Source organism: Xyrauchen texanus, chromosome 42, assembly GCF_025860055.1.
Source record: "Xyrauchen texanus isolate HMW12.3.18 chromosome 42, RBS_HiC_50CHRs, whole genome shotgun sequence".
Classification (NCBI taxonomy): domain Eukaryota; kingdom Metazoa; phylum Chordata; class Actinopteri; order Cypriniformes; family Catostomidae; genus Xyrauchen; species Xyrauchen texanus.
In genome coordinates this window covers 29,178,463-29,196,716 of record NC_068317.1, presented here as the reverse complement: position 1 = coordinate 29,196,716, position 18,254 = coordinate 29,178,463, and the positions used below count along the sequence as shown (strand labels likewise).

The 18,254-nt window shown below is 34.3% G+C and overlaps 1 protein-coding gene across 3 annotated transcripts in view; it reads left to right on the top strand.

The window, feature by feature from the left end:
- Window positions 1-13,910, top strand: part of LOC127635086 (gamma-1-syntrophin-like) — a 69,674-nt gene extending 55,764 nt beyond the window's left edge. For all 3 annotated transcript variants that reach the window (XM_052114867.1, XM_052114866.1, XM_052114865.1), the window contains exons 13-19: window positions 1,944-1,982; window positions 2,390-2,506; window positions 6,706-6,777; window positions 7,757-7,909; window positions 10,809-10,901; window positions 11,854-11,964; window positions 12,888-13,910. In XM_052114867.1, the coding sequence (XP_051970827.1) occupies window positions 1,944-1,982; window positions 2,390-2,506; window positions 6,706-6,777; window positions 7,757-7,909; window positions 10,809-10,901; window positions 11,854-11,964; window positions 12,888-13,070 (768 nt within the window). In that variant the 3' untranslated portion in view covers window positions 13,071-13,910. The remainder of the gene's footprint in view (window positions 1-1,943; window positions 1,983-2,389; window positions 2,507-6,705; window positions 6,778-7,756; window positions 7,910-10,808; window positions 10,902-11,853; window positions 11,965-12,887) is intronic.
- Window positions 13,911-18,254: the final 4,344 nt, after the last annotated feature.

Sequence of the window (18,254 nt, the reverse complement as noted above, 5' to 3'; positions counted from 1 at the left end):
CATAAAATGTTTAGGTCACTGTGTCACGTTAAATATAGTTTCATAATTAGAAAACATCTTGAGATCCCTTAATTCAAATTTGCGCTCCATCAAGTGTTTTGAACGCAAGAACGTAACGAATGTGTTTTTCTTCACTGTATAAATTGTACGTTGCCCACACAGCTGAAGTTTCACTTACTGCCCTCTGGAGTAAACAGGTTGTACTACAAGTTTGCATTTCTCAGGAATCTTCCATATTACGGTCCGGGCGGCATTGCGATTAATTGCGTAAATTTATTTAACGTGTTATTTTTAGTCAAGTTAATCCCACTGAATTAACGCATTAAATCGACAGCCCTAATTATTATATATATATTGGTGAGGTGCCCACAGAAAGGCTGTTTCATATTATATTGTAGAGTGCATCTACATTTTTTCAGCGGGAGACACGGATATAAATACGGAGACAGTGTGCCACAGCGACAGCTGCACACGTTGATATATACATTTCGTTGATCACATACCTTGTGGAGAAAGCATGTTTATTCTCTTCTGATGGAGTTTCAAATATGGCTGAATTTGAGGGGCTGCACAATGTAAGACAATCAGAATAGTGGGTGTTTACATTGATAAGTTTAAAGGAGACGCTGAGGCCAAAACAGAGTGTTTCAGTCAGAGGACCAGAGACAGGGAGGAAAATGATCATTTATTACTAAACTTATGATAGTTTTTGTGCAAATAAACTTTACTGACATTATCAGTAGACCTCAGGGAGGATAATACAATAATTTTTTGTAATATAGCATTTCATAACCCCTTTAAAATAATGAACTTGTGTTTGTTATACTCATTCTCAGAGAGTGTTATATGCATGCAGGTCAGTTAATGAGTGTCAGCTGTTCAGACTTGTGTCTGATATGGGCTACATTCAGTTGCGGTGTGATCTTAGCCTTTCTGATCCTGTTTCCCCCTTATTTCTTTTCCAATGTTGTGACTTCTATACTGTAGTTCTTTGATAAATTGCACCGACAACGCAAGCTTTCATTGTTCGTTTGGACTGAGAGGTCCTTGTGCCACTGTATGGCAGTGCAATGTACACAGATTTATAGTGCTTCATTGGCTCTTGGGAGCATGCAGTAGAGTGTATTGAACCAACGGGAGCTCAATTTGAATGTGAATGAATGATGGAGGTAAATTCGGCAAGACATTATGCATTATTTTTCATAAATCTTTATTTTTGCCAGGCAGGCCATGTTTTGTAATCCCCTCTTTGCACTAGATTAAGGAATTAAAATGGCAGTTCCTGCACAATGATGGGTTTCACCCTTAATTCCAATAGGATAAAGAGTCACTTTTGAGAGTCCCCTTACAAAAATCCACCATCTTCCATCTTGCAGACATCTTTTTTGAGTGTAGGGTGTATCTGGCCCCAAATCCTCTGAAATACGATAAATTTGCTCTTTAAAATCTGTTTAGTTTGGATTATCCTGCAGCGAGACCATCTGGATGAGCTTTCAATCCATTTCCTGAGAAGAAAATAGAACCTCATTTCACATTCAAATGGCACTATTAGACTCATTCGTGAGGCGGCGGTCATGAAGCTATAATGAATGAAGCTATAACGAATGTTATTTGAGAATAAAGCATCCCAGTGGGAGCAACTCTTGGACCTGAGCTCTAGATAAACACTGGTGTCTTTGTTTAGAAGAAAAACGTAAGATGTTTGGCCAGGGTTTTATCTGCTTCTTGAATAATTGAGACACTATAAAGGTCATTCGGTGAGCATCGCAGAGCTTTATTTTGGTCAGTCATCAGTCATTGTCTGTGGAGCAGATTGCAGTATTTCACTGGCTTTTTGTTATGATTTATGAGGTGTTTGAAATAGCATTTTTAGAAATATGGCCCCTTTTAAAAATATCTTAAAAATCTAATGTACATGTTAAATCTCTATAATTCTATTGCAGGTTAAGAAGACAAACAGGAACTTTCCAGTAAACCAGCAGGTAAGGAATCATCCAATCTGGATTGAATCCCAGTTGTAAATTGGACTTTAAAAGGGTGACAAAATGCCTGCAGAGACACAAATAAAGCCCTTAAGGAGTGAGTGACATGGTCAGCACACATGAATGAAGCCACACAATGACAGCTACCCTTCTTCCTGCTGCATGACGCACTCACCCTGACTGACAGAACTTTGGCCGGAGTGTCCAATTTTAGTCTGCGACCCCCTACGCAGGGAGCTTGTTGTAACATTCGTAATGATCAAACTTTGAATGGGCTTAATTCAATGATTAAAGTTTGATTTGTTTTTGCATAGCGAGAATTGTTTCTTTTGGCTGATTCTGCCCAGACTAATTAGAGTTCACTATGACATTTCTGTCTCTCTGTTTTTTCTTCTTCTGTCATTCAGATCATATATATGGGCTGGGTGGAAGAGAAAGAGCAAGATTCGGTTCAGGATCTAATGTACACACCAAAGTTTCTTGCCTTGAGGGGTTCGTCTCTCTTTAAATTCTCGGCACCTCCAGTGAGTTTAGCTTGATTTGATACATCAACAGCCTTTCATTGCAATAGCTAATTTAATGTGATTATACAGTATAAATAGTATATACTTACTATATATATACATTGTATACTGTATATGTGTATTTGTACTATATATATATATAAACTGTATATGTGTGCATTTATACTATATATATATATATATATATATATATATATATATATATATATATATATATATCCTGTATATGTGTGCATTTATACTATATATTTATTCTACACTATGTACAATTTTATCTTTAAACAATCTAAAAACAATTAATCTAACTACAGTTTTAACTTTATTTGAGCATCAGTTGTTAGCTATTTTACTTATCTGAAGAACTGTGGAATATTTCGCCTAAAAATATACATTATTGTTCATACAAAAATCTTTATTTCCTTTTTTTTTACATTATTTTATTTTTTTCTGTGAAAGACAAAAGGAGAATTTTGAAGATTCTTCATCCAACTCTTTTACATGCAGCTACAGTTCATAGTCACCATGTCTGTCAAACTCCACAAAACCATATTTACCATTTTTTATTTATATACTATAATCCAAACTTTCTGAAGCCATATGATAGCTTTGTGTGAATAACTGACTAAATATTAAGTAGTTATTCACATTTTGTCTCATTGATATCATCAGATGTCATTGGTTCTCATGTTTCTTATGTCCAATCGTCATTGACATTGCAATTATTGTCATGTTTGATTTTAAGATTTTAAGCACATGTGTTATGAATAACATGAGGATGAGTAAATAATGTCAGAATATATTTTTGGGGGGTGAACTATTCCTGTAAAGAATAGTTGTTGTTTTTTCACCACTGAGCAGTTAATATCCACATTATTTGCTTGAGTTATTATCGACTTTATGAAATCTGTTAATCCGTTCAAAATTAACAGATCTGTTAAGTGAAATCTGTAAATCACTTAAACTGGGGCTCTAGCACCTCCATTCACTAACATCTAATCTCCACATGCAATCAGCAACTAATTTAAACACACCTCCATCATAATTCTGGGGCATAATTTGGATTTAAACATGAAGGATAATCCTGGAAGTGTGTGATTTAAATGGAAGCCTCACAAATGACTCATCATGAAATGATAAACAAATGTCTTTAACACTTGGACTCCCCCCATATTTTACATCCAATGGTACAGTCCTGATCAAATGACGAATTGCAGCACTTGGCAGTTGTAGTGGTTGGCACTTCATTCATTTATCCTGAAGTGACATCAAAGAGCTTCATCCAATCTGCCATTAATTGTAATTTGACTGCGGAGTTGGAAGAAGATGAAAAGTTTAGGATGCGAAAACGTATAATGGGATTCGCAGATGCACAATTGCATTTGAGAACTCTTACAACACTCCAAAAGGCTCTCTTAGGTTATTCCAGCTTGTTCAGGTGCTCTCCGCTCCCGGCAATAAACACTTGACATGCTGCCTTAGGGGCAAGGGTTGGTTAGAAAATGTGAGTCGGTGTCGGTTTTCAAAGCATTTTGAAAAAGAAAATTTGACATGAATCAAGAACATTGCAGTTCACACATTAATTTAAAGCCAGTTCATGGAATAACCAAGTGTTAACTTGGAGAACCTTGCTGAAAAGACTAGCATTGCTGATCACTAGCATGTGTTCTGTCACAGGCTGTTACTGCTTTAAGTGCATCTGGGAAGCTCCAACAGTCTGATTTGGGCATTACTTATTATGACATGGCATGCATTAAAGTCGTAATCAAAATATGGAAGTGACCGAACTAAAGCAACTTAATCCACAATGAACAATTACAAAAGCTCTTTTTTTCTGTTCCACCATTGGGTAATCAAATTTGACTTTTAAACTACCTTTATGATTTATTAGAATGATATTCTGGGTTCAACACAAGTTTAGCTCATTCGACAGCATTTGTGGCATAATGTTGATTACCTTTTCTTTAAATAAAGCAAATATTGAGGTTACAGTGAGGCACTTACAATGGATGTGAATGTGGGCAATTTCTGGAGAGTTTAAAGGCAGAATTGTAAAGCTAATAATGTTCTAAAATCACTTACATTCATTCTTCTGTCAAGCATGTGTGTTATTTAAGCTGTGGAGTTGTTTAAATCATCGTTTTCGCTGTCATTTGAGGGTTCTAGGGATTATAGCTTTATGTCGTCTATCGTTATGGCAACAAACTGGGCATAACTTTACACAGGAAAGGTTAGTAAGCAATTTTATTTTATCACCCATAATGTTTATGTCTTGTGGCTATACGTTTGAAACAGTGAGTATTTTAATGTTTATGGATTGGTCCCATTCACTTCCATTGTAAGTGTCTCACTGTAATTTAGATTGTTGCTTTTTTTATTATTATTTTTTATTTTTTGTGGTAATCAACATTATGCCACAAATGCTGCTAACTGAGCTTAACTACTGAACGTGGAATATTTCTTAAATAATTCAGAATGAATAATTACCCTTCTCTACTGAAACAGTATTGTTTGCCATATTGAAAAGTGTTGCTTATGTTGTAACTTTGACATGTTGTAGCTTTTGAGTCATCCCAACTCTTGGGAATGATACTTGGTATTGGTCAACCGTTGTTTTTTTGGCAGATGCTGAAATCTAGAGATCAGGGTGGCAGATAGGTTGATATAAAACCACTATAATACTGATGCTCTCTCCCATCTAAAATGCACATAAATCTTATATTTTTAAAAGGATTTCTTTTCTTTTAAAATGTTTTGTCTGATATTTAGTAAATATTGTCAAAAATGTTAATTCAGTTCAATTCACATCTCATACGGCTCCTTCACATGCAAGCAGGCGATTCTCAATGCTGTTGTGGTTTGCAATACTAATCTGGTAAACAGGAAAATGTATTGCCTGATGTTGATACTTTAAAGGGATAGTTCACCCAAAAATGAAAATTATCTCATCATTTACTCACTCTCATGCCATCCCAGATGTGTATGACTTTTTCTTCTACAGAATACAAGATTTTTAGAAGAATATCTCAGTTCTGTAGGTCCATTCAATGCAGGTGAATTATGATCAGACCTTTTTTTTAGCTCTAAAAATCACACTAAGGAAACATAGAAGTAATCCATATGACCCCAGTGGTTATATCCATATCACCAGAAGCGATATGATTGGTGTCGTTAAGATACAGATGAAAATGTAAGTCCTTTTTTCACTTTAAATCTCCACTTTCACTTTTACATCTGAAAGTCGTATGTGGTGCCTGTTTAGTTTCACTTTACCATCTGAAATTGGAGATTAAGTTAAATTGAGATTAATCTTAAACATTGTTCTGTTTCTCACCCACACCTATCATATTGCTTCTGAAGATTTTGATTTAACCATTGGAGTCAAAAGTTCTGACTTACAAAGCTGAGAAATTCTTCTAAAAATCTTCATTTGTATTGTGCAGAAGAAAGAAAGTCATACACATCTGGGATGGCATGAGGGTGAGTAAATGCTGACAGAATTTTCACTTTTGGGTGAACTATCCCTTTAAAAATAGCAACTATCGGCCGTTTATCCACCTTGGTGATATATTGGTCAACCACTAATAGTTGGGTCTTCCAAATTATTTATTTATTCCCAGTCATAACTACGATTTGAGGAGGCATTCATGTGCTACTTCGTAGTCATTAACTGGTATTCATGATACAATCCCGATAGCATGTGAAGGGAGCTTTAGCTGGTCTTTTCAGCAAGGAATAACTGATGAATGGTCAATGAATAGAAGAAATTGATGCACTGCTGCCAAACAGTGTATCTGTATGTCTTCTTACAAGCCTCAAGGAGTTCTTTTGATGATCTCTCAATGTCCATGTCAATGCATCTGTTTATTCTAGCACAGTTTTTGACTGGTATCCTGACATTTCAAAAGTCCGCTGTGAGATACTTGAGTCTGAACAGTAAACACTCCGGAGTTCCCAATCCATCTTCACTGGCCTTTGGGTATTAAAGGTTACTGCCGATTCTGTGCGTGACTCATTCTTGTTTACAAGTTCTCTCAAGTTTTTTGTTTTCATCTTTGAGCAGGACATCGTTTACTTCATGTAGCATTTGATTCATCCCTTTACGGACATGACCCAGAGCCAATTATGTGTTCACTGACTGAGTTGTATAACGTCCTATCTGTGACCTTTTTGAGGATTCACGGTAATCTCATCTCCTTTAGGTCACTACCTGGGACTGGACCAGAGCGGAGAAGAGCTTTACTGTCTTTGAGATCATGTTTAAGATTCTTAAGGTATGAGTTAAAGTACTTGAAACATCTGTTTCCAGCAACCCTTACCAAAAGTGCTGTGGTGGTACCATATTTCAGTGATTGTGTCAGATGCTAACCTATGCTTCAAAATATACCATGGTCCTTGTTTTGTGATGGTTGTTTTGTATGTTTAGTTGATGAAAGACATCGCTATTACTATTGCTCATAATTATGGTTACAGATTTGAAGGAAGCTTTAAAAAGAGTATTCAACTTTGGCATGTGACTCGTCCCACACTGCTTGTACTACAGACATGAATGAGACCCTAAAAATGTTCAACTAGTTTAGGCGAAGTGTGCTATTTTCGGAGTCGGAGATTGTTTTGACAATTTTTGCCTGGCGATTGAGAAAACGGCTTTTGCTCAGGTGGTAGAGCGGGTCGGCCGCTAATCGCAGGGTTGGCGGTTCGATTCCCGGCCCACATGACTCCACATGCCGAAGTGTCCTTGGTCAAGACACTGAACCCCAATTTGCTCCCAAAGGCAGGCTAGTGCCTTGCATGGCAGCTCCGCCGCCATTGGTGTATGAATGTGTGTGTGAATGGGTGAATGGGACACAGTTTAAAGCGCTTTGAATACCACTAAGGTTAAAAAAATGGCACTATATAAGTGCAGACCATTTACCATTACCAAAACAGCTGAAAATATTCCATAGACTTACACTGAAGCTGGAACCTGGGCCATATTTAGGGACAAGAATATAATTGAGACTGCAACAGTGTTGGGGAGGAGTTAAATAAAACTAGCGACACTACTCAGTTGCGTGACAGTGGTTAAGCTATTTTCACAATAGTGTTGCTTTTCCAGTAACATGATACATTTTCCAACAAGTAGCATTGTAGCATCACAAAATGCTATATTTGTCACATTGGCCGAGGGAGTAATCCAATTCGCTCTCTCATGCAGAGCTGGCGGAAAAAAAACGAATAATATATATATCTATAATATATTATTTCCTTCAGGACAATGAGCTAGTAGACAAACGAAAGCACTGCTTCAGCGTTCAGACGGACTCTGGAGAGGACATCTTCTTCAGCGTGGAGCTCGAATGTGAGCTGCTTCACTGGGAGAAAGCGTTTCAGATGGCGACATTCTTTGAAGTGGAGCGAATACAGGTACTGAAACCCCCAGCGTCTGCTTCACTTAAGTTAACTTCATTCAAACTCAGCATAATTAAGTTTGACTCAGAGGAACTAAATGAAACACAGTGAAATAAAATGAATGTGAGTGAAATCTAATCAAAATCGGTGAAATGAAATGAAGGAATGTCAGTGGAGATGTTAAGGCTAGCTTGCTCATGCACGTCTTTTTGGCACGGCAAACGGAAACGGCACAGATCTGATTGTGGCAAATAAAACTGCACCTGCCAGACAAAGTTGGCTGCCATCTGTATGGAACAACCTCCGAGTGATGTGGGCCGTGCCAATGAGAGTTTAAATCTGATTTGTGATTCAGTACTTGCTTAGAGAAAGAAACACATTGTTCATTACCTCACTTTTGTTTTGAGACATTAGTGTTGTAGTAATTGTAGATTTAAAGCTGAAGCAAAGCAATCCACATGGCATAGGTTAAACTGGGGCTAGTTGTCACTTTGGGAAGTTGTCACAAGGGCTAGATTTCACTACCTGTAAGGTTTTGAGTCAAAAGTCCAATTACACCAATATATATTTTCTGTAGCAGTGGTTATCTATGTCGATTTTTTAAACTCTAGTTCATAACTGTCTGAAATTAGATTGATTTTTGGTGAATTCTATGCTCCAGACTTCATCATATCATCATATTTTTACTATAATTGTTGGGTAAATGATTGAACACAATAAGAACACCATCCAGGCATGGGTCTGTTGTGGGCCCAAAGGCATTAATTGGTCCTACATGTAACAAAGGCCCTAAATGTAATAACTTGTGGTCCTTAATGTAATAAATGGCCCTAAATTAAATAAAGGCCCTGAATGTAATAAAAATGTGGTACTAAATGTAATAAAGTCCCTAAATGTATTAAACATTTGGTTCTAAATGTAATAAAGGCCTTACGTGTAATAACTATTGATCGTAAATGTAATAACTGCCCTAAATGTAATATCTATTGATCCCAAATGTAATAAAAATGTGGTTCTAAATGTAATAAAGGCCATAAATTGAATAACTATTGATCATAAATCTAATAAAGGCCATAAATTTAATATCTATTGATCCTAAATGTAAAAAAAGGCCCTACATGTAATAACTTGGGGTCCTTAATGTAGTAAATGGCCCTAAATTAAATAAAGGCCTCAAGTTTAATAACTATTGATTGTAAATGTAATAACTGCACTAAATGTAATATTTATTGATCCTAAATGTAAAAAAGGCCCTACATGTAGTAACTATTGGTTCAAAATATAATAAAAGCCCTAAATGTAATAATGGTCCTACATGTAACAAAGGCCCTAAATGTAATAACCTTTGGTCCTTAATGTAATAAATAGCCCTAAATTAAGTAAAGGCCCTGAATGTGGTCCTAAATGATCAGGTGGTAGAGCAGGTCGGGAGCTAATTGCAGGGTCGGTGGTTCGATTCCCGGCCCACATGACTCCACATGCCGAAGTGTCCTTGGTCAAGACACTGAACTCCAAGTTGCTCCTAATGGCAAGTCTAGCACCTTGCATGGCAGCTCTGCCGCCATTGGTGTATGAGTGTGTGAATGTGTGTGTGTGAATGGGTCACAGTGTAAAGCGCTTTGGTAACCTCTAAGGTTAAAAAGGCGCTATATAAGTGCAGACCATTTACCATTTACCATCTATTGGTCCTAAATGTAATATAGTCCCTAAGTGTAATATTATTGGTCCTATATAAAGTTTTAATAAATGTAATAAAGACCTAGAATGTAATTCTTTGTGCTCCTAAATGTATGATGAATTGTTTTTACATTTTAGACCAATTAACCATTTATCAGTTATAGTGTTTACAGCTCCAACTGGCCATTTATTAATGAATGACTAGTGAGATGTTCAGTGTGGTGATTAACGATTAGTGCACTTTATAAATGTGAACATTTTACCAATAAAAATGTATTGTTTAGAAATGTATAACCCCATATATTTATCTTATTAAAATGATAAAGAACTTCTTTAATGAAGACCATTTGCCATTAAACCATACTGAACTGAATGCAAAGTAAATAACTGCTCTATTTACCTTAATCAACTATACTTGCATCACGTTACTAACTATCATCAGCATACAAAAAACCAGTGCATATCTACAAACACAAACATAAACTACCTTAAATTGAACAATCACCCTCCTGGCATACAATAAGGACCAAATACGATCACATTTAAGGGCCTTTATTATGTTCATGACCAATAGTCATTACATTCAGGACAAATTATTACATTTATATCCTCTTCATATGTTACTTTTCAAGTGTAGCTTTTTCATGAACTGTTTTGTGCTTCATATTTGTTTTAATGTTAACATTTTTGCCCAACATGCCCAATTAACTGTATATTTCTTCTTAAGAAATATTGGTGCAAATGTTCAGACACTTTTTTTGAAGCCTAGACTTTAAGGTATGTGTCACTACAGAAATTGGCTTTCAAAAATAAACCTACCCTGAGAAATATTCACCGGAGTAAAAAGACTGACAACTCTCCCTGGTCTTCCCTATATTTATGAATCAGATCTGATTATGTATATTTCAAGAACAGCATGCATGTGCAGGATATTCCATAGATTAATTTAGGAAGATGAAACCTGGGCAATGTCCTGCTGAAGAATATTTAAACTGTTCCACATTAATAGGCAACTGGGTAGCGCCAATAAAATCGCTGCCAATTTGTCCCACTAAACCAAACAAATGCGGCAAAAACCTGACCATGGTTTGTGCCAAAAAATTGCTTCTGTTTATTTATCTCCCCAGATAATTATGTACAACGCTTAATTTACTAATTAAACACTTAAGAGATGTAGATGTTTGTTTCTGCTCATTTTCCTCGTCTTATTAACGCTGCCAAGTGTTTCCTGTTTCAGTGTAAAACATACGCTTGCATTGTGGAAAGCCATCTCATGGGACTCACCATCGATTTCAGCATGGGGTTCGTGTGTTTCGACGCCGCGTCAAAGGTGAGCCTAGCCAATAGTTGACTTGAAAAATTATAACAACAGAAATGCATATTTGGGTGAATTTTCACAAAAACCTGTCAACAATATTTATTTCACAAAAAATATTTTTATAATATATATATATATATATATATATATATATATATATATATATATATATATATATATATATATATATATATATATACACTTTAGTTTAGAACAGCAAGAACACAAGCGGAGTGATACACACAGTGACGCATCACGAGTGCTGATGCTGTCAGACCATCAGTGCTCATGGAACGTCTCTCATCCAATCAGATTTGAGAACCGGAACTAACTGTTGTATATATACAACAGTTAGTTCCGGTTCTCAAATATATATATTTGAAGATTCACGTGAAGTGAATCCGTTAGTCATTGTTTACATAGAACACCACTCCGTGATCGCTCGTATTACCACTGCATTACTTAAGCTAGGACATTGTTTTAAACGGCTTTAAATTAACAATTTCAGGATTAAGGCTCATTGCAGCTGAGAGACACGAAGCACTGTTTGATTACAGAGCTCTAGGCACGTACCGAGTTTCCACATTGGATACCCTGTTTAAAAATGGCAGAGGACATCGCTGTTTCTATAGTGAATTACTCTTGTGCGGCTACCACGAAATAGGGAGAAATACCCCCCGCTTGGACATTTTTTACATTTTTTAAAAAGTGTTTACATCATGGTAATATTTGTTATACTGCCTTTCATTTTTGCTAAATAAAATAATGAAAACATTTACTGTTTTACATCAATGTGAATCTAATGAGATTATCTTTGAGGATAATTAAATAATAAAAAAAAATGTCATGAAAACATTTTCAAAATTGGAATATTGGGATGGTGAATTTTATCTGAGTAATAACATTCAGCCACTTTTTCTTGTGTGTAGAGTTATAAATAATCATAATTTAAACCTCATTGTAGGCGGTGCTGTGGCGACATAAATTCTCTCAGCTTAAAGGATCATCAGATGACGGCAAGAGTAAAATCAAATTTCTGTTCCAGAATCAGGATACGAAACTTATTGAAGCGAAGGTAAATGTGCTCTTTTTCTTTTTTAAGTTTTGTTTTAACACTGGGCTTTATAGCATTTTAGTGTACTTAGTATTATATGAAAAATGGAAACATGTTTTCATCCTTTTCAGTATGTATTACATTCCTTTATGAATTTATGCAATGCTACCAGGAATGCTTATATAATACTCTGTGTAGCAACCTTGTTAATTTCTAACAACATATTAAAAAAGATATAAAATCACAACCTTGCCACAGGAAAATATACGTTTTATGAAGCAGGTAAAAAGAAAAGCTAATTAGGTAGATTTTAAGGGATTTAGATTAACATTTTATTAATTTGTACCCCATAGGCCAGTGACAAAAATGAACAATTATATTAAGGGACAAGATTTCCCACCTGGAATTGATTTTGAGGGGCATTTATTTATTGGTTTTTTTTTGTCTTTGTTGGATTTTTTTTTCTAACAATATACAAGCACACAATGTGTTATCCATTTATGTCAACTATTTCAATTAATTACATTACAATAATAAAATAATAATATTGTTATTGTATAAAAATGAAGTATATAAATAATAATAAAATATTACAGTAAAATAAATCATTTTATATTATTACATTTATTATTTATTTAATATTTTTGTATCATTAATAAATATGAATACATTCTCAATCTTAGCAAGATTATTGCTCTTAATAATAAAATAAAATCAATATGAAATAGAAAAGTAGCAGTGAATAATTCATAACATAATAAACATACATGTTAAATAATTGTCTGGTCCCTGTTAGATGTGTTTATCAGATACACACAAATTCGCATGTGATGCTTTCCAGATGAAACGCTCAGACATGTTGGAAATGTGCATGTGCCATCTGGGCACAGATTCACTTAAGTCATGAATATTTCTTTGTTTGCATGTCTACATGTGACGTCCAGGAACTGGAGTTCTCCAACCTCTTTGCGGTTCTCCACTGCATCCATGCGTTCTTCGCTGCCAAGGTGGCTTGTTTGGATCCCATGTTTGTCAGCAGCCATAACGCTGCCATGACTCCAGTGGTCTCCTCAGCGCCCACAATAACAGCCACATCACAGATATCAAAAGTAAAGTACACGAGCTGACAGACTCTTGTTTCAGATTCACTCCTCCCAGACAGTCAAACGGTAAAACAATGAGCAAATGATGGATGTCCACTTTGCAAAGCAAAAAGACAATTCAAGTATCCATTTACAACCTCTGTATGCTTTCATCTGGATGAGAATCAGACTCAAATGTTAGCCATGATGCGAACAAGCTGGAATATGAATGTCTGAATTATGAGTTATATTGAAGTTTCTAGTCGAAGGAAACCACACGGTTACGATATTAAAATGGACCTTACCTCCCTTTCAGCTACAGATACTGGGACATTAGACAGTTAGACTCCTCCCTTTTGATATTGCGGTATATCTGTTTGCATTAAAAGGATATTAACACTTCTTTACGTGTATACTTTAGAATATTATTTAATCCGGTTATCGATTGGTATGAACCTCTTGTGAAACTGCCATGGAGTGCCACTATAAATGTTATTGAAACTTTTGTAAAATAGCTATTTAGTTTATGAGAGTAATACCAGATACCTTATTTGTACCATAAACACACCAGAAATGAATCTTTCAGAATGTCCATCTGTAACTAATGTAAGAAATCTAATGGCTCTAGCATATTTTCTTTCCTGATGGTTTTTTATTTTAAAACTTACAACACTATTAACATTGACTCCTGTCTTACTACCCAGACAAACAACAGACTGGAGAACGGGTGATTGTTATTTTCATATTGTTCCTATTTTGATACTTTTAAGTCCTTTATTAAGGTCCAATCTTGAAAGTGAATATGAAGAACTTGGGTTTGATGAATGGAAGTGTATGATGTGACCTTTCTCGAGGGGGGAAAAAGTACTTGCTAATAAATGAAATAATTGCCTTTTTTATTTGTATGTCCCTCTTGCCCATCTAAGAAATATAAAGGACTATCACCCTATTAACCTGTTAAAGTCAACATGAAATAAAAACTGACCCTATTTCCGTCATATACACATATATACAGTGTGTATATATAGTATATTAGTATATACAGTGTGTGTATATATAGTATACTAGTATATACAACATATATATATAGTATATTAGTATATACAGTGTGTATATATAGATATTAGTATATACAATATATATATATATATATAGTATATTAGTATATACAGTATATATATATATATAATATATATATATATAATATACTAGTATATACAACATATATATATATAGTATATTAGTATATACATATATATATATATATATATATATATATATATATATATATAGTATATTAGTATATACAGTATATATATATATATATATATATATATATATAGTATATACAACATATATATATATAGTATATTAGTATATATAGTATATATATATATATATATATATATATATATATATATATATATATATATATATATATAGTATATACAGTGTGTATATATAGATATTAGTATATACAATATATATATATATATATATATATATATATATATATATATATATATATATATATATAGTATACTAGTATATACAACATATATATAGTATATTAGTATATACAGTATATATATATATATATATATATATATAGTATACTAGTATATACAACATATATATATAGTATACTAGTATATACAACATATATATAGAGTATACTAGTATATACAACATATATATATAGTATATTAGTATATACAGTGTGTATATATATATAGATACTAGTATATACAACATATATATATAGTATATTAGTATATACAGTATATATATATATATATATATATATATATATATATATATATATATATATATATATATATATATAATATACTAGTATATACAACATATATATATAATATATTAGTATATACAATATATATATATAGTATATATAGTATATTAGTATATACAGTGTGTATATATAGATATTAGTATATACAATATATATATATAGTATATTAGTATATACAGTATATGTATAGTATATTAGTATATACAGTATGTATATATAGATTTTAGTATATACAATATATATACAGGTGAAACTCGAAAAATTAGAATATCGTGCAAAAGTTCATTAATTTCAGTAATTCAACTTAAAAGGTGAAACTAATATATTATATAGACTCATTACAAGCAAAGTAAGATATTTCAAGCCTTTATTTGATATAATTTTGATGATTATGGCCTTCAGCTTATGAAAACCCCAAATTCAGAATCTCAGAAAATTAGAATATTGTGAAAAGGTTCAGTATTGTAGGCTCAAAGTGTCACACTCTAATCAGCTAAACACCTGCAAAGGGTTCCTGAGCCTTTAAATGGTCTCTCAGTCTGGTTCAGTTGAATTCACAATCATGTGGAAGACTGCTGACCTGACAGTTGTGCAGAAAACCATCATTGACACCCTCCACAAGGAGGGAAAGCCTCAAAAGGTAATTGCAAAAGAAGTTGGATGTTCTCAAAGTGCTGTATCAAAGCACATTAATAGAAAGTTAAGTGGAAGGGAAAAGTGTGGAAGAAAAAGGTGCACAAGCAGCAGGGATGACCGTAGCCTGGAGAGGATTGTCAGGAAAAGGCCATTCAAATGTGTGGGGAGCTTCACAAGGAGTGGACTGAGGCTGGAGTTACTGCATCAAGAGCCACCACACACAGACGGGTCCTGGACATGGGCTTCAAATGTCAAACGTCTTACCTGGGCTAAAGAAAAAAGAACTGGTCTGTTGCTCAGTGGTCCAAAGTCCTCTTTTCTGATGAGAGCAAATTTTGCATCTCATTTGGAAACCAAGGTCCCAGAGTCTGGAGGAAGAATGGAGAGGCACACAATCCAAGATGCTTGAAGTCCAGTGTGATGTTTCCACAGTCTGTGTTGGTTTGGGGAGCCATGTCATCGGCTGGTGTTGGTCCACTGTGCTTTATTAAGTCCAGAGTCAGCGCAGCCGTCTACCGGGACATTTTAGAGCACTTCATGCTTCCTTCAGCAGACAAGCTTTATGGAGATGCTGACTTCATTTTCCAGCAGGACTTGGCACCTGCCCACACTGCCAAAAGTACCAAAACCTGGTTCAATGACCATGGTATTACTGTGCTTGATTGGCCAGCAAACTCGCCTGACCTGAACCCCATAGAGAATCTATGGGGCATTGCCAAGAGAAAGATGAGAGACATGAGACCAAACAATGCAGAAGAGCTGAAGGCCGCTATTGAAGCATCTTGGTCTTCCATAACACCTCAGCAGTGCCACAGGCTGATAGCATCCATGCCACGCCGCATTGAGGCAGTAATTAATGCAAAAGGGGCCCAAACCAAGTACTGAGTACATATGCATGATTATACTTTTCAGAGGGCCGACATTTCTGTATTTAAAATCCTTTTTTTTATTGATTTCATGTAATATTCTAATTTTCTGAGATTCTGAATTTGGGGTTTTCATAAGCTGTAAGCCATAATCATCAAAATTATATCAAATAAAGGCTTGAAATATCTTACTTTGCTTGTAATGAGTCTATATAATATATTAGTTTCACCTTTTAAGTTGAATTACTGAAATTAATGAACTTTTGCACGATATTCTAATTTTTCGAGTTTCACCTGTATATATATATATATATATATATATATATATATATATATATATATATATAGTATATTAGTATATACAGTGTGTATATATAGATATTAGTATATACAATATACAGTATATATATATATATATATATATATATAGTATATTAGTGTATATATATAGTATATTAGTATATACAGTGTGTATATATAGATATTAGTATATACAATATATATATAGTATATATAGTATATTAGTATATACAGTGTGTATATATAGATATTAGTATATACAATATATATATATATAGTATATATAGTATATTAGTATATACAGTGTGTATATATAGATATTAGTATATACAATATACAGTATATATATATATATATATATATATATATAGTATATTAGTGTATATATATAGTATATTAGTATATACAGTGTGTATATATAGATATTAGTATATACAATATATATATATATAGTATATATAGTATATTAGTATATACAGTGTGTATATATAGATATTAGTATATACTATATATATATAGTATATATAGTATATTAGTATATACAGTATATATATATATATATATAGTATACTAGTATATACAACATATATACACTCACCTAAAGGATTATTAGGAACACCATACTAATACTGTGTTTGACCCCCTTTCGCCTTCAGAACTGCCTTAATTCTACGTGGCATTGATTCAACAAGGTGCTGAAAGCATTCTTTAGAAATGTCGGCCCTTATTGATAGGATAGCATCTTGCAGTTGATGGAGATTTGTGGGATGCACATCCAGGGCACGAAGCTCCCGTTCCACCACATCCCAAAGATGCTCTATTGGGATGAGATCTGGTGACTGTGGGGGCCATTTTAGTACAGTGAACTCATTGTCATGTTCAAGAAACCAATTTGAAATGATTTGAGCTTTGTGACATGGTGCATTATCCTGCTGGAAGTAGCCATCAGAGGATGGGTACATGGTGGCCATAAAGGGATGGACATGGTCAGAAACAATGTAGGCCGTGGCATTTAAGCGATGCCCAATTGGCACTAAGGGGCCTAAAGTGTGCCAAGAAAACATCCCCCACACCATTACACCACCACCACCAGCCTGCACAGTGGTAACAAGGCATGATGGATCAAATTCTGACTCTACCATCTGAATGTCTCAACAGAAATCGAGACTCATCACACCAGGCAACATTTTTCCAGTCTTCAACTGTCCAATTTTGGTGAGCTCTTGCAAATTGTAGCCTCTTTTTCCTATTTGTAGTGGAGATGAGTGGTACCCGGTGGGGTCAAAATCCCTCCTGCAGTGTGTGCAAACCTGGTGAAAAACTACAGGAAACGTTTGACCTCTGTAATTGCAAACAATGGCTACTGTACCAAATATTAACATTGATTTTCTCAGGTGTTCAAATACTTATTTGCAGCTGTATCATACAAATAAATAGTTAAAAAATCATACATTGTGATTTCTGGATTTTTTTTTTAGATTATGTCTCTCACAGTGGACATGCACCTACGATGACAATTTCAGACCCCTCCATGATTTCCAAGTGGGAGAACTTGCAAAATAGCAGGGTGTTCAAATACTTATTTTCCTCACTGTATATCAGTTCCCCATGGAT